The 21,287-nt window shown below is 58.8% G+C and overlaps 1 protein-coding gene across 4 annotated transcripts; it reads right to left on the bottom strand.

The window, feature by feature from the left end:
- Window positions 1–207: 207 nt before the first annotated feature.
- ZDHHC1 (zinc finger DHHC-type containing 1) lies at window positions 208–18,877 on the bottom strand. 4 transcript variants are annotated; one of them, XM_055145743.1, is made up of 13 exons: window positions 18,592–18,877; window positions 11,563–11,609; window positions 10,021–10,269; window positions 6,083–6,258; window positions 4,719–4,820; window positions 4,269–4,393; window positions 4,018–4,176; window positions 3,748–3,863; window positions 1,546–1,698; window positions 1,280–1,461; window positions 976–1,069; window positions 784–841; window positions 208–683 (listed from the first exon to the last, which is right to left on the bottom strand). In XM_055145743.1, the coding sequence occupies exons 3-13, from the start codon at window positions 10,267–10,269 to the stop codon at window positions 400–402; spliced, it is 1,698 nt and encodes a 565-aa protein (XP_055001718.1). In that variant the 5' UTR covers window positions 11,563–11,609; window positions 18,592–18,877; the 3' UTR covers window positions 208–399. The 4 variants fall into 4 exon arrangements, with proteins under 4 accessions (XP_055001718.1, XP_055001719.1, XP_055001721.1 ...); XM_055145744.1 differs by having other exon boundaries at window positions 1,630–1,698; window positions 18,592–18,876; XM_055145746.1 differs by lacking the exon at window positions 1,546–1,698 and having other exon boundaries at window positions 18,592–18,876.
- Between the last annotated feature and the right edge of the window lie 2,410 nt (window positions 18,878–21,287).

Genomic DNA, 21,287 nt, shown 5'->3' with positions numbered 1-21,287 from the left:
AGCCTGCTTCTGGCCTTTGCTCCAAGAGCAAACCCCACCTTCAGGAAAATAACCTCCAGGCAGATCTTTCCTAACCGGGAGTGAGCCTGAGCAAGGCGCGTCCCCGCGTACCTGCCGGTAACAGCTCAGCTCACACTACAGCGCCCCCCTGCCCGCTGCAGAGCATCCACGAGGGCCCGCGAGCCCCGCCGTTAGAAATGCACGATGTCCGCAAAAGCATAAAAAAGTTTATTCGAGCATTACAATCGGCGGGGCAGATATTGCTGAATTGTGGGGGAGGGGGGCCGATCCCGCCGGCCTTAGGCGCCCCTAAAGTGCACTCGTTGCGCGGCAAGGGTAGGGTGTTGCATAGAGAACCGGGCCGGCCGCTCCTCTTCGGCCCTCCGCCTCTGGGCACCGCTAGGGCAGACGGGCCTCGCTGCCGCCCGGCGCCCCTGGCTCTCCGCTGCTCAGGCTCACGAACACGGCGGGCGCACGTGCCTGCAGCGCCAGCCCGGGCTCCCGGTCCTTGGGCCCCGGGGCCACCAGAGCGGCGCTGCCCAGGCGCGTCTGCGCCACTGGGATCTCGTCCATGGACTCGGCCGACGCCGAATGGTAGGCGCCGGCAGGGTCGGCGGGGAGCTCGGAGCTGGTGTCCTCGGAATCCGATGAGAAGCTGGAGCGGCCGCCGGGGACCAGGAACCCTGCGGGGCGGAGGGGATGGTGAGGACGGCTGCCTCGGGCCGCCCTTCCTGTGAGGAGCTGCCCTGCAAGGACCCGGCAGGAGACAGGAAGGGGGCTCACCCGTCTGCCTGGGGGCCACAGAATTTGGCACCTTACACACGCGTCTCTTCCTCTTTTCCTGCAGAGACAAGGGGGCGTATTGGGCGTCCGCCTACACACACCCCCCCCAAAAAAAGCAAGAGTGCGCCCTGGGACACGGCTTCGTTTCCCTCCCCTGCCAGCAGGCAGGGGGCTCAGAGCAGTGCCCCGTACCTGGGGTCCGATCCTGGGAGGTGGAGCCAGCGTGTCTTGGGAGGAGGGTGGCAGAGGCTCCACTTGGCCAGTAGTGGCAAGGAAGCCGGAGGAGCTGCCGATGCCGAGGAAGCAGGCAGGAAAGGTGGGGTGCTGTACCTTCAAGCCCACCCCAACCCCCACCTCCCAGAGATATCCCCAAGCAATGAACCACAAGGGGTTAGGCCTGCCCCTTTCTACCCACCCCAGGCGACCCTGCCATGCAGCGGATGGGGGTGGAGGGAAGAAGGCTGGTCCGGGCAAGTGTGAGCCAAGTGACACTCACTTGGCATTCAGTGTGACCAGCCTAGCATGGTCAGATGACTCAGGGTGCACCTGACCAGAGGTCTGCATGGAGAAGTCCGTCTCCTGGGGAAGGTGGTGGTCAGGGGGGCAGGCGGGCTCGTTGAGAGCCCACCCAGTCCTGGCCACTGAACCCCTTCTCAGGATTTTCTTCCAGCTCAGTCTCTGCGGGGCAAAGCCTCTCTCAATTCATTGCAGCGAACCCCGGCAGCCCCCCACCCCACTCCACCCTATCCCGGGGTCACACACCTGCTCAGACCAGGAGCCAGACTCCCTGCCCCCCTCCGCCCCGCCCGGGGCTCCAGCCTCTGGCTGTTCACAGCCGGAACGCACCCGCGGCTCTGCGCACGCTGCACCCACTTCACCCACAGAAAATCCACAGAATGTCGGCCTCTGCGTGCACTGGGGGAGAAAGATGGGCGAGGGGGGTGCACCATCACCCCACCCCGACCCTGTTGGAGGGCAAAACTAGGTTTCGTGACTGACCCTCCCGTTGGCACGGGAATTGCAGACCCAAACCCCCACCTGCAGGAGGTCGTGCAAAGGGCGGAGGCCGGCACCTCGGCACGCAGGATGCGCCCGGCCCCGCCCCCAGGGCCGTAGGTGCCGAAACAAAAGCACTGACCGCGCCAGCCCGGCAGGGCGGGGGGGCGGAGCAGCCCAGGCCAGGCCCCGCCCCTGCCCGCCGGGGGAGGCACCCGGACAGCTGTCGCCGGCTCGGCAGCCGTTTCCATGGAGACCCAGGCGTCCTGACTAATGCAGAGATGACACTGTAACAGCAACGCCGCCGTCTCTAAAACAAGCCTATGTTTGGGGGCAACGGCTCCAAATTGGGGCCCCTCCCGCATTCCTGCTCAGGGTGGGGGTGGGGTGGCTGCCTACGGGGCCCTGGCAGATCTGGGGGACTGAGCCCAGCCTCAGGCCGCAGTGTGACCAGAAACTGAAGTCCATGGGCAAGCGCCATGCCCACCTCTGCCTGGGCTCGCCCTCTGGGCCGAGGGGGTGGTGTTGAGGGCGCCAGCTCAGCAGGGGCCCCGAGAAAAAGGAATGGGGTCAGAGGTCAGCCACAGGCTGTCCTCCAGCTATCTCCCCCACATCTCCCGCCCCCTGCGGACTCAGCACTCCTGCAGGCCCGTGGAGGCGGGCAAAGCCTGCCTTGATGGGCTTCTGGAGGGCGGCCCCAAGCCTCTGAGGATGGTCCGAGAATCCTGAGCAACCAGTCAGTGGGGAAAGTCTGGGAGTACCACCCGGGTGCCCCACTCCAGTCTCTCACCCCTCACCCAGCTCTCCCTTGGCTCCTCCCTCAGCCACCTCAGCTTCCCCCTGGGGCCACTGGTGTTCAGGGCTTACTCCTGGCTCTGTGCTCGGGAGTCACTCCTGGCTACTTTGGGGAGCACATGGGGTGCTGGAGATGGAAGCTGGGTGGTCAACTGGCCTTGGCTATCTGCAAGGCAAGTGCCTGACCAGCTGCCCTTTCTCCCCCAGCCCTCCCTCAGGTCTTTTGTAGATGGTATCAAATGCCCTCCCTGCTGGCACATCTGGCCCAGTGCCGAGGCCAGCAGTGACCATGAGGCGGAAGCCAGAGCCCAGGATCCAGGCGTCCAGGGTCAGCCCTGCTTCTGCACTCACTGGCTGCAGCTTGAGGCTGCCCTCTCAGGCGCTCTGGGAGAGGGTGGGAATGGTGCCACCAGGACTCAGGGCAGGTTCTCAGTGGGGTGGCGGGGGGTCTCCAATCACAGCAGCACTCCCCTCAGCTGGCCCACCCCTGGCAGTGAGGACAGGAGAGGCGGGGTCCCCAGCCCTCCCTCCATCCACCCACTGGGCTGTGTTTGTGTCCAGTTGCCATGAGGACTAGGGATGCAGGGCCCAGCCTTCCCAGCAAGGCCTGCCTGGGCCCCCTGCCTTCCCAGTCCCTGGAGACTCTGGGGACTGGGCCCCCACACCCCCAGCTGCTGACCTCAGGAAGCAACAGGGCGTGGGAATGGGGATAGGCTGGCCAACAGCTGGGCCGGCCCAGCCCAAGCTCGGGCGGGCGGATTCCTGCTTCCAGGACCTTAACTCTTCCCAGGCGCAGCTTCCCTGGAGCCTTCCTGGCCTCCTTGAACCTGGGTGTGGTAACGCTACCTGCCTCCTGGGCTGGCTGGAGGATTAAAGGCTTGGCGGGTCAGAGGCAGAGAAGCCCACACTCCATCTGTGACTCAGTCTCCACTCCAGCCTCCTCCCGCAGCCCAACCCTGCCCGCTTCCACATGCTGGGGATGAGCACGGAGGCACATGTGCCCCCTCAGGCTGCCCCCACACCAGAGCACGTGGCAGTGGCTCAAGACGGGACACGGGCCTGTTCCCCTTCACCCTGTCACCTCACCGGCGGCTCCCTGCAGCCCAGGGGTCCACCCGCACGCAGCCCCCCCCCCCACTCCCACCCCCTAGGGGCCCTGGGCCAATTCTCTACCTGAATAGGCTGCCTCTCTGGGGGACACAACTTGAACTCCCGCGAGGTGGGGGGCTTTGCCTCCTGCGGTGGGCGGTGCTGCACGATGTACTCGTAAGTGGTGAGCTTGTGCCACACTGGGGGGGCAGGAGCGAGGAGAGGATCAGGGTGGAGGGGCCTGGACTCCAGAGAGGGAGGCAGGGACTCGGCGCTGCTGCAAGCACTAAGCCTGGGGTGAGACCCAGCCACCAAAGAGCCAGGGGCACGGCCTGGCCAGACCAACGGACTCACTGAGGTAAATGTGGAAGCAAAGCAGGTGGCCGAGCAGGGCGATGGAAAGCAGGCCCAGAAGGATGAGGACGGCGGCCAGGACTGGGATGACAGGAGCCTGGATCTTCAAGGGGGCAGCAGGCAGAAACATGAACCATTCCTCGGTGTCATTCTTCAGGTCTGCCAGCACAGACAGGCTGTAAGCTGGGACGAGGGCAGGGCCAGGCGGGAAGTAGGGGGATGGGAGGGCAGGTCAGGGGGTGCAGACTGACCTTGAAAGTGGCTGTCAGTGCGCAGTTGCATGGGATTGACAAAGAACTCCACAAAGACATAACTGGCCACCACCACAAGGAGCAGGACACCCAGTAAGGCGGTCACCACGCTGTGCAGAAAGAGCCTGGGCCCAGCCGTGGGCAACTGTCAGCACCCCGCGTCCAGCTGGGTGTAAGGGCCCAGGGTTGGGACGGGAGCCCCACTCCTCAGAAACCCAAGGTGAAGGAGGCCACCACTGCCAGCACCTCCAGGGCCAGCAGAGACCCCACACCTGCCCTCAGCAGTGCCCAGGCAGCGAGTGGCCTTCCAGCACATTCCCTCAGACCAGTGCACAGGGTCTCTGGGCACCCCTGCCCAGCCTCATCTACAGAATCACAGGCTTAGGCACCTGTGCCTCCAGGAGCCATATCCTCCCCCCCCCCCACCCCCCGCATCGCCCCCGCTCTCACCTGTAGTTCCTCTCACCCACGCAGTTATTTAGCCACTTGCAGTGATGGTCAAAGCCGCACACACATTTATTACAAGCGCTGCAATGCTTGGAGCGCTCGCTCCTGCGGAGAGGAGGGTTCACAGCGTGGTCTGCAGCTCAGGCTCCCCCTCCCCCCTCCAGGGCCCACTGGGCCTGGACCCCAGCACCCCTGCCTACACCGCACCCGAGCCACCACACACGCGCCCTCTGGCGGCACTACGGGGCGGGGCACCCGAAGGAGGCAATGCTGGTAGTGCGGGCACGGCTGGCCCACTCTCGGCTGCGCACCAGGATGATGGTGGTGGACCGTGCCAGCTAGGCAGCTTCTCCACGCCAGGACCCCTGCACTGATCCAGGATGGTCTACGCATGCTCAGGCCGGGGAGAAAACGGGGGTCCACTTTGATCTTCCTGACATCATTTGGGGAGCGCCTGCTCCCCTGCTCGTTTATGGCATTCTCCCTGAAAACCTCAGTCTGCCTGGGCTAACCCAAAGCGAGACAAAGGACACGGCGCGTGCTGGCATGCGGAAGGGTTAGGGGAGGCCACGGTAGGAAGGCAAGTGAGTCTCCTAACCTCCGGGGTCAAGGAGTGGGGGTTCCCAGGGAAGTCCCAGGGGAGCGTGCCTGATGGGGCCTGACCCGCTCCGTCAGAACAGGAGAGCCCTAGAAGGGGGGCGGGGGCAGTTACAGGCAAACAGCGTGCAGACTGGATGGTCTGAGTCCCGGGTCCTCCGCATCGCCGTGCCAGACCTCTCCCACAGCTGCCTAGCCTTCCCGGTGGGAGTCAGGAGCTGCCCTTGCCCACAGTCCTGGAGACTGGGAAGCAGAAGGGGGGCAGGGCCCCAGCAGACAGTCTGGGTCAGCACAGAGCGTGAGGACTCTGAGCCGTCTGTCCTCTCACCCGCCAGTGCGGGCAAAGGAGGTGCGCCAGCTGCCGGGGGCCGAGCGCGTCTGCTGCTGCCCTGAGGATCGGGCCAAACTCAGTCTTCCCGAGCCTGAAAGGTGCGCCCACCCCGTAGGAGGCAGCTCTGGGGGACTCAGCACTTGGGAAGGACTCAGAGGCCAACTCTCCTGGCCCACCCCATCTAGGAACCAGTGGTCAGAGGATGTGGCAAAGCCCAGGCCCCCCCCCGACACGTCAGGTGCCTGGAAATGAGGCGCCTCATCACCCGTTTTCCATCACTGTCTCCTCACCTCCCTTGCCCAACTTTCTGCCACTCCCTCAGGATGCTGGATGGCACACACGAGGGTCTCAGGCCTTGGGCGACTGGCCAGCCCCGGGCGTGCCCCTTGCTGCTGGGGCGCACGCATCACCCGTGTCATCCGCGGCACAGTCCACTCACACATTCACGTCGCACAAGTTGCAGTGCAGGTTCTCGATGACGTGCGCGTGTTGGCTGCGGTTGAAGATGGGCAGGTTTCCTGTATAGCTCTTGTCCCGCACATTGGCATCTGCTGGATCTATAGTGACAGCAGTCAGATGCACCACGAGGTGGCAGAGAAAGATGGCGCCCATAAACTGGCCCGGCAGGTTAAAGACTCACTCCTTGCTCAGTCGGACGGAGCCCCACTAGCGCCTCCTGTGGCCAAAGAGTGGTTCTTCCTCCACAGGCCAGGCCACCTGAAGACGCAGCCTGGGCCCCTCCAGCCCCCAGCCCCCCAAGAGCCTCCATGTCACAGCTTTTCAGCACCCGCCTCTGCCCCGAGCCCCAGGCCTGGCCTGGGACGGCCTGCTCTGATTCAACGGTGAAGTGAGTCTGGAGTCAGCTCCACAAAAGGGAGCCGGGCTAAGCGGAGAGTGGCTTGCAGAAACGAGCTCAGACACCCGCTGCCTCCCCCTCCTGGAGCCTGCGCACTTGCGTCTAGGGTGGACTGGCACATTCAGAGCCCGGCTGGAGGCAGCCCGGCTAATGCATGAACTGAAAGGAAGCACTTCCGGGACCTAGCTGTGCAGGTCCTGGGCCACCTGCAGTTGTCCACACTGACAACTTACTGCCAATTCTGAATCTGTGCAAATTCACCAAGTCCACCCCGGCAGCCAACTACCTTCCATCCATGCATCCGTCCATCTCTCATCAGGCAGGCTGACAGCAACCCTCCGTCATTCATGCTCTAGCCATCAGCTGTCCAGTCGCCTTCCTCACTCATCCCCCCTGCCCCCGCCACCCCCTGCCCAAACTGCCCAGTCGCCTTCCTCGCTCTTCCCCCCCCCGCCCCCGCCACCCCCTGCCCAAACTGCCCAGTCGCCTTCCTCGCTCTTCCCCCCCCCGCCCCCGCCACCCCCTGCCCAAACTGCCCAGTCGCCTTCCTCGCTCTTCCCCCCCCCGCCCCCGCCACCCCCTGCCCAAACTGCCCAGTCGCCTTCCTCGCTCTTCCCCCCCCCGCCCCCGCCACCCCCTGCCCAAACTGCCCAGTCGCCTTCCTCGTTCTTCCCCCCCCCCGCCCCCGCCACCCCCTGCCCAAACTGCCCTGATGTCAGTGCTGTAGCGGGCTGAGAGTCCCATGGCCCATCACATCATCTCCAGCCCCGGGGCCCAGGCTACACGTGAGGCACATCTTGCCCGGGCTATGCCCTGGTCTCCTGACGCGGCTCCTCCTGCCTGCCTGGGTCCCCCTGCAGACTCTCACGGGGTCCCACTGGGAGCTTTGAAAGCTGAAAGCTATAGGAAAGTCCTTCAAGGATCCTCCCACTCAAGTTTATGTATTCTGCAGCTCACTGTGTTTGTTCTTGTTTGGGAGATGGGAACATTTAGCTGTACTCAGGTTCACTTCTGGCTCTGTGCTCAGGGATTATTCCTGGTGGTGCTCAAGAAATCCTAAGCCAGAGACAGAAGAAGACGGAGGAGACAGAGGAAGAAGACAGGGGAGACAGAAGAAGACGACACAAGAGAAGACACAGAAGACACACGGGAAGACACAGAAGCGAAGGAGACAACACAGACAGAAGAAGACACAGAAGCAGAGACAGAACGGTCGAAAGAGACCAGAGGAGAGACTACAGAGACAGAGACAGAGAGACAGACAGAAGCAGGGGAGACACCAAAGCAGAGCTCAAGGCAAGAGAAGTGAGAGTGAGCGGGGACGAGAGAGAAGCAGAACGGGAACAGAGATTGGAATAAACTGCAACTGAGACCAAAAAAAAAAAAAAAAAAAAGAAATCCTAAGCCAGGCAGACATTGACCCAGGTCAGCCACCTACATGGCAAGCACCTTAGCCCTGTAGTCTCTCTCCAGCCCACAAATCTGAGTTTCTATGTGATGCCTCTTGTTTTTAAAATGTTGACAAGAAACTTAATTGTTCCTTCAATGTGTCTGCAGATGGACACTTCAGATTCAGCCTCTTCGTCAGTAACTTAGTTCTCCGCTAAAACAACCAAGTCTAGGCCAGCCGAGCTCGGGGCTGCTGGTCCTGACTTCGGCCTGAGCTGGGCGTTGGGGTGGAGGAAGGCAGGGGCTTCCAGGCCAGGGCTGTGTTGTGGCAACAGAGAACAATAGAGGAAATAATATTAGCGGCTGGGGAGCCTCCAGGCCATATAAGGACCTGCAGCCTCATTCCTGAGCAGGAGGAAGCCATTAGCTAGGAGCCATTCAAGGGGGTTCCGCTGGGCGGGACTGTGTCCATCTGTGGTTCTGAGCGGGCACTCGAGCTGCAGAGATTCCGACAGGCTGGAGAGCGTGGTGCAACCTGTCTGGAATGGCAGCTAGGTAAGAGAGGCCGATGTCAGGAGACTGACAAAGAGCAAGGCCATTTAAGAGGTGCCACTAGCCAGGCCTGCATGAAGAGGGAGGGGGCGGAGCCGCCCTGCAGAGCCAAACAGCGAACGGGCACCTGGGCAGGTGGGACCGCTGGCCTCCGGTCCTCCTCTGCCCACAGTGTGTGGCAGCCACCCCAAGTCTCTGGCCACCTCTAAGCTGAGAGCCCAGAGCCGAGGCCTCTCTGCTCTGTCTGCCACTCTCTGGCCCAGGCCAGTTCCAGTCCCTGGTGGTCTCCGATATTACCCAGCTCAGCCCACAGGGGCCCTGAGGGGGCCGTGGCTGGAAGGAAGAACACAGCTGGGGAAGGGGGCGGCCAGACTGGGGACTCAGTGAGCCCAAAGCAGCGCATGTGCAGAGAACAAACCCTTCACCCCCACACTGCCCAGGGGTATCTGAGCCGCCTGCCGTGTGGCCCGAGTCTCTCGGAGCCCCAATTCCTTCAGTAGAGAGGTGGGCTCGAGGCACGCAGTAGCAGCTACTCTGGTCCACTGTTCTTTGCTCAGGTTCTGCCTGCCCCAAAGGCCACGGTTATTCAGCAGCTTTTCCAGGTCCCTGGATAGCAGAAACCCCCAGAGGCTGAGGGTGGCCCCTTCCAAGGCCCATGAAACCTGACACTGAATCACACTAAGCCGGAGTTCCAGTGACAGCACTGCTGTCAGGCGACACGTCTCAGGTCCTGCCCTGGCACTCGGCAGCCCAGGGCTCCAGTTTCCAGAACAGTGCTCACACTTAGGGCTCCTGCATTCTGGGACACACACACACACACACACACACACACACACACGAGAAGGGGAAAGAGAAGCAGAGGGAGGAGCGCTGGGAGGGAAGCGAAGGGGGGAGAAGAGGGCACAGGAGAGCAGGGGTCTAGGAGAAGCTGGTGCGGCCCAGAAAGTGCCGGCTGTGATCGAGCCCTCTCCGCCGACTGCCCTGAGTGCCCCCTAGCCCTCCTCCCCCTGGACCCCACCAGCACCCGTGTCAGGCTGCACTAGCCCTGTCAAAGGCACAGAGCCACCAGCTACAACACCCAGCCTTGTGGCCGGGTCCTCTGCCCCTAGCGCAGTCGAGCCACAGGCTCCTGTGAGTCTGTGTCTGTCCTGTGGCCAGTAGCCTCCAGCGCATCCTGTCAACGTAAACTCCCTCTCCAGGGCTCTAACTCACAGACCAGGCCCAGTCGCAGCATGTAAATCTGCCCATAAGTAAAACCACATTTGAAATGTACCAGGGAAATTACTATGTACAAGAATTCTACCATGACTCTTTCTGAAAAGTGAAAAATTCTTTCACAAATGGAATAATTACTCTCTAATCGATCCCTTGTCTAGCTCTGGACACGATTAGTGCAGTGGGCACTTTACAGCTCTCCCGGCCGCCAGGGCTCCTGCAGGCGCTCGGGGTTGGGCGTCTTGGACATGAGGGACTGTCAGTGGCCCCGTCCGGTGGCTGGACGAGTAAGGCCAGGCGGGGAGGCTCTGCCCCGCCTGCTGCCCCCTCTTCACACACCAACTGGCCCATCTCTCCAAGGATACAGTGTAGCCGAAGAGCAGCCAGGCATGAGGCAAGAGGGGCACGAGCACCCCAAAGCCGATGAGAGCGAAGAAGAAGTAGAGCAGCCAGGCCAGGATCTGCAGCGGGTGCGGGGGCCAGCTCCACCCATTCCGGCGGGACCGCTGCTGGCCCAGCAGCTCCGAGGAGGGTCTGCTGGCCTTTGACGCCGCTGCTGTCCACACAGTCTTCTCCGGGGCGGTCTTGTTGGAGGGCTTGTTGCAGATGTTCATCTCCAGGGGGACAAAGGGCAGAATGAGGGCTAGCCCGGGGAGGGCCGGGCTGGAGCCCAGAGCCCCGCGTCTGCCGCCAGTTTCCAGCCGGGGGGCAGGAGGGCAGGCTGGGACAAGGAGCCTTTGCCGCACTACTCTGCCGGGCGAGGGGCGAGGGGGGAGCCCCTGCCCCCCACTGACTGAGGGGGGTGGGGAAGGTGGTAAAGGAGTGCGGGGCCCAGGCCTTCACCCTGGCCAGCAAGCCTGGAGGGCCCGGGATTTACTCAGGACACAGCGCGGCTGCCTGTTAGTCAAGGGGCTGTGTCTTCGCAGCCATCAGACAAGTCTCATCTGGTAACAATATCAGGCAGGGGCCAGCAAGATGAGAACACATGCTGATTCTGTTAGGATTAGTCACTTCTGTCCCGGGGCCCAAATGCAAGTGTCGGGAGACGACCCTGGCCTGGCTGAGGGAAACAGGAAGTGGGAATGATCAGATGTGGGGTGGGAGGGGGGAAGGTCTAGCCTCTGCCCTTGGTAGGCAGAATCCCTTAAGGACTGGGGGCTCGTCCATCTCCTTAGGCCTCCGCAGGGAGGCCGCGGCCTCCCTACACCCAGCAACAGGAGGATTCCTCTGCGGTTGGTTGCTCCAGGAGCAGAAGGAGCCCGGGGCTCCGTGTCCAGCTAGCCTGGTGCGCGGGAGCCGAAACGTGGGCTGAAGCTGGGGACTCTGGCGCTGGCCTGAACCACCAGAGGGCAGCACGCCTCCACCCTACCTGCAGCCTGTGGTCAGAGAACAGGCTTGGTGGCCCAAGTCTCAGGCAGGGCAGGCCTGTCATTAGGGAGGAAGTGGCCACCCCATTACCTTCTGGGCCCGAGGTGGGGGGAAAGGCGCCACACGCAGGGAGGCAGGCCCACCCAGAGTTCTTGTGGGAAGGCCAGGAGCGGGGCACAGTGCTGGCAGCTGGACGCGCAGTCAGGACCCCACACCGAGGGCCAAAGGGAGGGGCAGCCCCCACACCCCCGATTCTTCCTGGAACACGTTCTACACTTAGCCCAACAAGACCCTCAGAGTCAACTGCCACCACCCCTCTGCGGGATGCTCGCCCCAGCTCACCCCTAACGCCCTCAGTGAGAGCAGGAGCCTCCACGCTCGCCCCCGAACCCTGGGCAGTTTGTCTGTACAGTCCTTGGCAAATGTGCCACCTCAGAGCTGTCCACTCCATGGTGCCAGCTTTCCTGAAGGAGTGCATGCACTGAGATTTAGTCACATCTCTTCCCCACAGCCCCAGCCCCCCAGGACCCAGGACATACCTTGTATGTAGTAGGTGCTCAATAAATGTTTGCTGGCTTAAAAACATCTGAAACAAAGGAAACGTAGGCATGGTGAGGGGAATGGACTCCTGACCCACATGTTACCATCTGCCCCCCCACCCTGGCCCTGCCTTCAATCCTTTCTCCCACCCCCATTCTGCATTGCCACGATGCACCCACACCTCCCAGCTACCCTTGCCCCTGGGCTATTACCCAACTTCTGGGGATTTGCTCTTGGCCCTTCATATGCCACCCAAGGCTCAGCGCCCCCAGCAAGCCGAGCCTGGATATAACTCAGGATGCCCTGGGAAGTCCCATCTCAAAGCACAGGAAACGCCAAGAATGGCTCAGTGGGGGGCACCCCCATGGCAAGTATGAGGCTGCAAGCTGATTACTGGCACTGTCTCAAGTGTCATGTACCGTCCTGGGGGTACCACACTTTGGGGTGTAATCTCCAGCACATGGGAACCAAGGGTGTGACCCGAAAACATGCTGCAGCAACAAAGGGAAGGGGGCAGGGAAGTCAGTCCTCTAAATGGGGCCAAGAGAGTACAGGGGTTAAGGCGCATGCCTGGTGGCAGCCCTGGTTGAGCCACGGCACCGCCTGTGGTTCCCAATCACCACCAGGGGGTCACTCTGGTACACAAGGCCAGGAATAGCCCCTGGACACTGCTGACTATAGCCCCCAAAACAAATGTTTTAAATATGAAACAAATGGAGGGACCTTTGTCTTCTCCCAGGATCTCAATTAGAATCTTCTGTGCTTTGTTTTGTCTTCAGTTCTTCTAAAGTAAAGAATAAGTTTTTTTTGTTGTTTTGGTTTTTTTGGTTTTTTTTGCTTTTTGGGGACATGCCCAGCGATGCACAGGGGTTACTCCTGGCTCTGCACTCAGGAATTACTCCTGGCGGTGCTCAGGGGACCATATGGGATACTGGGAATTGAACCTGGGTCGGCCGTGTGCAAGGCAAACACGCTACCCACTGTGCTATCGCTCCAGCCCCTAAAGTGAAGAATAAAAGCCCCCGTTTGGGAGGAAAACAGGTCTTTACTCACTGAATGGCCTGTTTCCTCACCTGAAAAATGAGGCCCACAGGCTCTGGATAGACCAGTCATACTGAGGACAGGCTTCCCACAGAAATGGCCCCTAGAGGACAGCCCTGAGAGTCACCAAGAGCGTCGCCCTCTGGCAGTCTGAGGTGAAAGTGCAGCCACAAGCCTCCCCTGCCCACCGCTGCATCTTTGGAGGGTTGCCAGGGCCTGGATGAAATCTTCATGTCTTCTCTGCTTTCCCAGAACAGAGCACAGACAGTGAGGCTGGCACGGAGAGGGGAGACAGGAGAAAAGAGGGCCGGGGGCGGCCAAAGGCAGCCCGACTAGTCAGTTAACTGTGAGGGCTCAGCTGCACGGCACCTGCCTGTGTGAGGCTCTGGTTCAATCCCTGGCAGCGCAGGGTCCCTTAAGGACTGCCAGGAGTGACTCCCAGAGTAGCCCCCAAGCACAGCCAGGTGTGGCCAAAATAGATAAATAAACCCAAGGGGCTGGAGAGATAGTACAGTGGGGAAGGAACTTGTCTTACATGCAAGTGACCTGGGTTTAATCCCCGGCACTCCATAATCCGTGAGCACTGAGCCAGGAGTAAGCCCTCATTACAGATGTGGCTCAAAAACAGCTAAACAAAAATAAATTAATATTAAAGCAGCTGGAGAGAGAACAAGGGGCTAAAGTGCTTGCCTTGCATGGGGCCAACCACTTCAATTCCTAGTACCACATGGCCCCTGCCCCTAGAACCACTGGGTGTGACCAAAATCCACAGAGCCAGGAGTAGCCCTTGACAACTCCTAGGTGTGGCCCCCAAGCCCCGAAGTAAATAAACAAGACAGAGGAGAGACAGTAGAGCAAGTAGAGCAAGTAGGGCACTTGCTTGTGAATGACCCAGATCCAATCCCCCGATATCCCACGTGGTTCCCAGAGCCCCACCAGGAGTGATCCCTGAGCACAAAGCCAGGAGCAAAACTTGAACACCACCGGATGTGGCCCCCAAAAAAAAAAACAAAAAGTAAAATACAGGAAGGGCATCTTCAAGATAAAGTTAGGCTACCTTGTTTTATATGCTTAATCTAAAGGTAGTCAGGGCTGGAGACACAGAACAGGAATTAAGGAAGGCACTTGCTCTGCATGAAGCCGGCACAGGTCCCTGGGTTCGATTCCCAGCACTCCATAAGCCCCATCAGGAATGATTCCCAAACACAGTCAGGTATGGCCGCCAAACCAAAAATAATAATAAAAATAAATCACTGTATCACTATATCACTGTCATCCCATTGCTCAATGATTTGCTTGAGCGGGCACCAGTAACGTCGCCATTGTGAGACTTGTTGTTACTGTTTTTGGCATATCGAATATGCCATGGGTAGCTTGCCAGGCTCTGCCGTGCAGGTGAGATATTCTCGGTAGCTTGCCAGGCTCTCTGAGAGGGGCGGAGGAATCGAACCCGGGTCGGCCACGTCTAAGGCAAATGCCCTACCTGCTGTGCTATCGCTCCAGCCCAGTAAAAATAAATAAGGGCAATTTTTTTTTGGCTTTTTGGGTCACAGCCAGCAATGCACAAAGGTTAGTCCTGGCTCTGAACTCAGGAATTACTCCTGGCGGTGCTCAGAGGACCATATGGCATGCTGGGGATCGAACCCGGGTCAGCTATGTGCAAGGCAAATGCCCTGCCCACTGTACTACCACTCCAGTCCCCAATAAGGGCAACCTTAACATTTCAAGTTGTCCTTGCCACCTGTATTCCCTCCCTCATGGGAACTCTGCTCCCAATAAAACAAAGATTTCAGAACGCCACCAAATGCTGTCAGAAGAACCCGACCAGCCAAGCGGTGCGGTCTAGCCCTGGGCTGAGGCTTCCCTGAACCCCTGCAGGACAGCTGAGGGTTTCGAGAAAGAAAGAGCTCAGTTTCCAAAGAGGACTGGGAGGGAAGACCAAGCAAGGAACCGGAAGGGGAGAGTAACAGGGCTGTCAGGGAGGTGACAGCTAAAACCGGCTTAGAGGGCTGGGACCTAAACCACCGATGAGAAAGGTGAGTGAGGGCAGAGGCAGAGGGCTCTGCCAAGAGACGAAGCCTGGTTGTGGTTCTGAACTGACTCCCGGGGAGAAGCGCTGGGCCCACATTACACAAAGCCACCTCCTCTGGTCTCTCCTTTATTCGTCTTTCAGAACTATTAGCTGGGAGGCAGTTGGCAACAGCTACCAAGCTCTAGTACACATACACCCTTGGGCCCAGACATTCCATATCGAGGTATTTATCCTAGACATATATTCACAAAGTACACAAAGTTCACTGCTGTCTTGTTTGTAATAATAAAGGACACCAAACAATGTAAACAAATTATAGCACAATCCACACCATGGAATGCTCTACCACATCACAAACAACGAGGGATGGGGTGACCTTTGAGCCACAGTTCAGGGAGAAGCAAGAGGAGGGATGTGGCCGAGCATGGTGCCAGGGAAAAGCAAAGGGGCAGAGTGCCCACATGTGGGTCTAAGTGCCCACATGCACGGCCGGAGCCTCTTGGGAAGGAAAGGCAAGAGGGTGAGCAGGGCAGCCCCGGAGGGGGGATCTGATTGGCCTTTCCTGCAGACTCCTTGAGACCTGTCGGATTTGCTGGAAACTTTTTTGCACGTACTGCTTTCAGGAAAACTACATGTCTAGGTAAACAAGTGCCAGCTGCAGCCTCGTGCCCGAGTGACCCGGTGCCAATGTGCTCACGAGATGCAGAGCCCAGAGTCACCCTGGGCAAGAACAAACTGGTTACTGCGTCTACCCGCTGCACCCAGAATGCTCGTTTCAGCCCAGTGCTTTCTCGCTCTGGACAACAAGTCTGTTCGGCTACCGGGGCGGTACAGAACAGAAGAGCCCCCGGAACTGCTGCGGGCCTTGTCCAAGTTGAACTCAGGCAGACTGCTGGGAAGGACCCAGTCCCGTGTCAGGCAAAGCGAGCTCATCTCCGAGGCTGTGACCCAGAGGAAAGGCGCCCGGAGAGTGTGCCCTTAACCCCCACTTTCTTCTGCCAGAGGAATTTTATTTATTTATTTATTTTTTAAACAGTTTTGGTACTATTTTATTTGAAAAAAACAAATAATTTATAAGAACATTTGACATGCTGTTAAAAATTATGTAAATAAACACTGACAGATCAATAATTAGCTCATTAAAAATTTAACATTTTCTTACATTGGTTGTCACTGAGTTATAATGTGCGGTAAAATATATTTTTAATTTTTGTTTTTTGCCACTCCTCACCTGATAGTGCTGACTCCTTCTGGATTACTCCTGCCCTGTGCTCAAGTATCACTTCCAGTGGGGCTCAGGGACCATATATGGTGCCTGGGAATGAACCTGGGTCAGCTGCATATTACAAGGTAAGCACCATATCCCCAGAGAAATTTTATGTGTCAGTTCTACCCTTTGCAGGTTTTTTTCCCTCTAGGATTTAAATGAGTTTCACAGACGCCCATTTGAACACTGGTTGCAAGGTGCACTCTGCTTTACAGCATACATACACACACACACACACACACACACACACACACACACACACACACACACACTCTCAAACTATTTCATTTTCTTTTTTTTTTTTTTTGCTTTTTGGGTCACACCTGGCGATGCACAGGGGTTACTCCTGGTTTTGCACTCAGGAATTTCCCCTGGCCGCGCTCAGGGGACCATATGGGATGCTGGGATTCGAACCCGGGTCGGCTGCGTGCAAGGCAAACGCCCTACCCGCTATGCTATCTCTCCAGCCCCACTCAAACCATTTCTGAAAGAACCCGTAACGCAAACTTTTTCATTGCCATTCCCCCGAAGGTTCAGAGATATCTCTGGCTTTAAAATTCTGGGAAATGGCGATCGGACGCCTCTGAAATGCGCTTCACAGTTCTCAGAAAGTGAGTTGGGAGAAATCCCAGCTCTTCTTCAATTAGCGATCTCAGATGTGGCTGAGGCTCCCCACCCCCCTTTTCCTCTCACAAACAACACACACGAGTCTGATGTCAGGGCAAGACAAGCTGAAAACCTCAAGCGTTCCTGGGGTTGACGTGGCCCACCAACATATCCTGAGCCCTTCTCCTCCTGGAGCCACTGCAGCGAACGGGAATTCAAATGAAGCAAAGAAACAGGAAGGAGGGGGCGAAGGGGGTGGAACCAAGGGCCACGAGGGGTGTCGGGCAGCTGCTTTCACCAGGACGTCAACTCACATGATCACAGGACCCGAGCCTGGCCCAAGAACACCCACCAAGAAGCAGTCATTAAGAACAAAGTTGTGACACAACAAAGTAAGAAAAACAAGTGGGGAAGAAGAAAAACAACAACAACAACAAAACCCCGGCTAATTAAGCACCCCGCTGCATGCATCGCGTGATGATCATCTATTTAGAAACCTGCGTCCCACCCGGCCCACAGAGCAGGCAGGGCCCAACCCAAGTGGAAAGGCAGCTCCTCCAGAAAGGGAGCCCTGCCACTGCGTCCACTCCGGCTGACACCCTTAATCCAGGCCCACCTCACCGCACCCTCCACCCCCACCCCAGAATGTCTCAGTGATGAGAATGACTGTCGGGAGCTTGGCGGGCACTTTCCGGTGCTCTTTGCCAGTGCTAGGCACTGCTTTAAGACCCAGGACTGGGGCTGGAGTGATAGCATAGCGGGTAGGGCGTTTGCCTTGCACGCGGCCGACCCGGGTTCAATTCCCAGAATCCCATATGGTCCCCCAGCACTGCCAGGAGTAATTCCTGAGTGCAGAGCCAGGAGTAACCCCTGTGCATGGCCGGGTGTGACCCAAAAACCAAAAAAAAATAAAAATAAAAAAAAGACCCAGGACAGAATCCACACACAACATCCCAACTCCCTGACACAGGTCCTTTCCTTGCCGGCTCTGCACAGACCCTGGGAGTGGGGTGCAGGAAGGGGGGCTTCTCTCACTTGACAAGAACGTGCAAAGATGGGGTCTGGAACAATAATACAGGGGGACAGCATTTGCCATGCACACAGGTGACCAGGGTTCGATCCCCAGGGAGCCCCATCAGGAAAGCCAGAAGTAAGCCCTAAGCACCACCAAGTAGACATGCCTCCCCCACCCAAAAAAAAAAAAAACATGCAAAGGGACCTTGCCCCTGCACAGAGGAGGGCTCTGAGGTTCAGAGAGACCAAGAGCTTCTGGATGGCACGACAAGATGGGCAAGACCAGGATGGCCCTCAAACCTACCAAGTGGCCACAACTCCCGGGAGAGGAGCCTTTAAAAGCTGGAAATCCTGGGGCTGGAGCGATAGCACAGCGGGTAGGGTGTTTGCCTTGCACGCGGCCGAACTGAGTTCGATTCCCAGCATCCCATATGGTCCCCTGAGCACGGCCAGGGGCAATTCCTGAGTGCAGAGCCAGGAGTAACCCTTGTGCACCGCCAGGTGTGACCCAAAAAAAAAAAAAAAAGCTGGAAATCCGTCCCAACTGTTCCCTGGGCGCCTCCTGCCTTCTCCTCCGGTGGAAGCCTACCACCGTCCCCTGCAAGGCTGCCCTCCCTTCCTTGGCCCTGGCTGGACTTGGCCTTGCCCAGATCTTTGCTGTGGCCTTTGCCTTTCCCCGAAGCCTCCCCCGCGCCGCCGGGCTGGCTCCTTTTCAGCTTCCAAGTCACCATCCCTCACCACTCCTCTCCGTTTCATCACCGCGGCCCCGTGGCCGGCCCTGAAGTCACTTTCCGCGCTGGCCCCGGCGCCCGCTGCCTCCGCGCCCTCTTCCGGTGGGTGCCGGGGCGCGGCCGAGCTGCTGGGGGCCCCGGGCCCGGGCCCCCCGGGACGCGTCTCCGTGCAGCCGTCAACCTGATGAATGCGACGCGGCGGCCCCGCGCGCTGCCCGCTCCCCGGCGGCGCCCAGGCCCCGGCACAGCCGGATGGGGGCAGCCGCGACCCGGCGCCTCGGGTCGGGGAGGCGAACGCCGAGGCCGGGGGCCGGCGGCTGCGGGGGGTCATCCTCACCTGCGCGTCGCGGCGGCCGAGCCAGATCGGCCCCGCCAAGGTCACCCAGCGGTTCAGTCCCCGCGCCTGGCCGTCCACCCTCCCCCGGGCGCCGCGCTTCAGACCCTCGCCGCGGAGGCGGCCCCGGGCACCGGGCGGCGGCGCGCCCCGGAACGGGGCCCCATCCCGGGCCGCGCGGCGGAGGTTGGACCGGCGAGTCCTCGGGCTCGGCTCGGACGGGCTGACGGTGCGGCCGGGCCGAGGCGGGCAGGGCCTCGTCCGGCGCTGGGCCCGTTCCCCTGGCAACGGCGCGGGCTACGGCGCCCCACCGCGGACAAACCGCGCCGCGTCACTTCGCGCGGCGCCCCGGCTCGGGTGGAGTTCGCCCGGGGCCGCCGGGCCCACTCCCCGGGCCCATCTGCTCGAAAACCCATGTTCTTCCCACCCGCGGGTCACAGCTCGTTCCCTGGAAATCCTCCACGGGCCCCTCGGTTTCTACTCTGAGTCCGACGTTCTTGCGGCCCCGACCCCCGGCCCCGTGCACTCTGATGAGGACAAACAGCGGGGACAAGCGTGCGATCCCCCCGGGTAGGAAAGTACAGGCTCAGGGGAGATCAGATCTAGACCAGTGAGAACATCAAAAAATAGAGGCAGTCCTCAATATAAACTGTGGCGCAAACCCCGACAGGCGAGTGACGCTTTTAGATTTCGTGCACGTTACCACTGAGCTACATTTCCGGAGCAAACATTCCCTTCCTTCATTTTAAATGGAGTCTAAAGGATGGTGAGACTTGAGGTCTTGGGGACCTCCCATAGATTGAGAAGCCCTGTCTAAGCTGTGGGTCTTCTTTGGCCCTAAGGCCACCACCATTGGACCACCCTGACATTGCCCATGGTCGTGTCCCAGTCAACTTTTACAATAATCTCAGCCACGAGGCCTTTTGGGTTTGGAGTTTGTTGCCCTAGAAATAAGGACAAGCACCTGCTGAATTTTTTTCTTTTGGAGAGGGGGGAGGGGGGCAGAGAACGGGCCACACTTGGCTGTGCCCAGAGCTTACTCCTAGCTCTGTGTTCAGGGGTCACTCCTTGTGGGGGCTCAAAGAACCATATGGTGATGTCAGTGGACCCCACAGGTGGTTCAGGTGAGTTGTGAGGAGAGAAGGACGGTCACCTTTTCCCACTCCGCCTCTACCACCCGGGTCCCGCTGGGAAGACTAGGACTGGTAAAGTCTTGGAGACCCTGTGCCACCCGGAAAAGCGCTCCCCGCGTCCCGTGCCCGCCCGCGCCTGCGGGCCCGCTCGGAACACCCCAGCCCCGCCTGGCAGGTCTCAGTCATTCGCCCACCGCGCCTGACCCCTCCCTCCCGCCCGAACAGGTTAGTGTCCTCTCGTAGGGGGCGTGGCCTCAAAAGTGGGCGTGGCCTCTTTCTGGAGCGGCGGCCACTAACGCGGCAGCAGTTATTTTTTTTTTACCATTCCATGCATTGTCCTTTGGCCACAATCGATAGAATCCATTCCACCGAAGAACTCCCTCATCATCTTAGTCACTATATGTTAATACTCAACTAACCTAGCCTATCCTAACTTCACGAAAACTGTCAGTGAACACATCAACTTGCACAGAAAAGTCCTTTGTCAAAAGAGCATAGCCCCAAATCTTCAGTTGAGGTTCCTCCCAAGCTAAGGAGAGCTCCAGATAGTAAAGCCCATAACAACATGAAGAAACAGAGAAAATCCCCACTACCAGGAGAGAGCCAAGAAAATATCTCACTAACCTCAGCAGCGACCTCCCAGAAATACAACCTCCTCTCAGATAAAGAATTCAGAGAGGAAATTGTGAGGATGGTTCACGAACTCAAAGAAACTATGGAACTCAAAGAAACGATGGAACTCAAAGAAAAATTAAGGGAGGATATGGATGCAGCATTGGAATGCTCCACCAAGATAATCCAGGAAGAAATGAGAGCAGAAATTTCAAAGCTATGAACAGAAGTCACACAACTAAAAGGACTGGTAAAGTCTGCGATGCTTCGCAGGAAAGGAAAGGCTAGTCCCAGGCCTTGCCCAGGGTTTTTGGGGTTCTTTTCTCGCTCACAGAAAAGAATTTTAGGAGTAGACAAGCAGTGAAGTAAAACAGATTTTATTTGGAGGGTTTAAGGTGTGGAGGGACAGGGGGTGAAAGAGAGAGAGTAACACGCTCAAGAGACAACACGGGCTTCTCCAAGGGTGGAGAGAGCCCCTACACACATCCCAGTACTAGACACAAAAGCATGAAAGTACACATCTCAAGAGGGGAGATGCGGGCGACACATGTGCTCAGGCACCACATGTGCTCGGCCACGTGGGCACAAGCAGCACATGGGCTCGGGCAGCATATACGCACCCTTCCTTTGTTCAAGGTGGCCTTTATAGGGTTTCTCCAACCTGCCCCCGAGTGAGTCTTCTTCCCAGGTAAAAGTCCGTTGCTAAGGAGGTTACCAGGGAAGTTGGGGGTGGTGATGGTCTTCTTTGGGTGAATTAATCAGATTGAGGGAGAGGTCCATGGGAATTCGAGGAATTTCCTTCATGGGGAGGGGTCCAATCTCCTCAGGGTCCACTGCTCAAGGTCTTATCCATATCCACAAAGTGGATCAGCCTTGGAATTTTCCTCCCAGAACTTTTGCTGCCTGACCTGTTTCATTGTCCAGGGCTTCCCTATCTACCTGCCTACATCAATG

This window comes from Sorex araneus, chromosome 8 (assembly GCF_027595985.1).
Source record: "Sorex araneus isolate mSorAra2 chromosome 8, mSorAra2.pri, whole genome shotgun sequence".
Lineage (NCBI taxonomy): Eukaryota > Metazoa > Chordata > Mammalia > Eulipotyphla > Soricidae > Sorex > Sorex araneus.
This window is presented reverse-complemented; position numbering and strand designations above follow the sequence as displayed.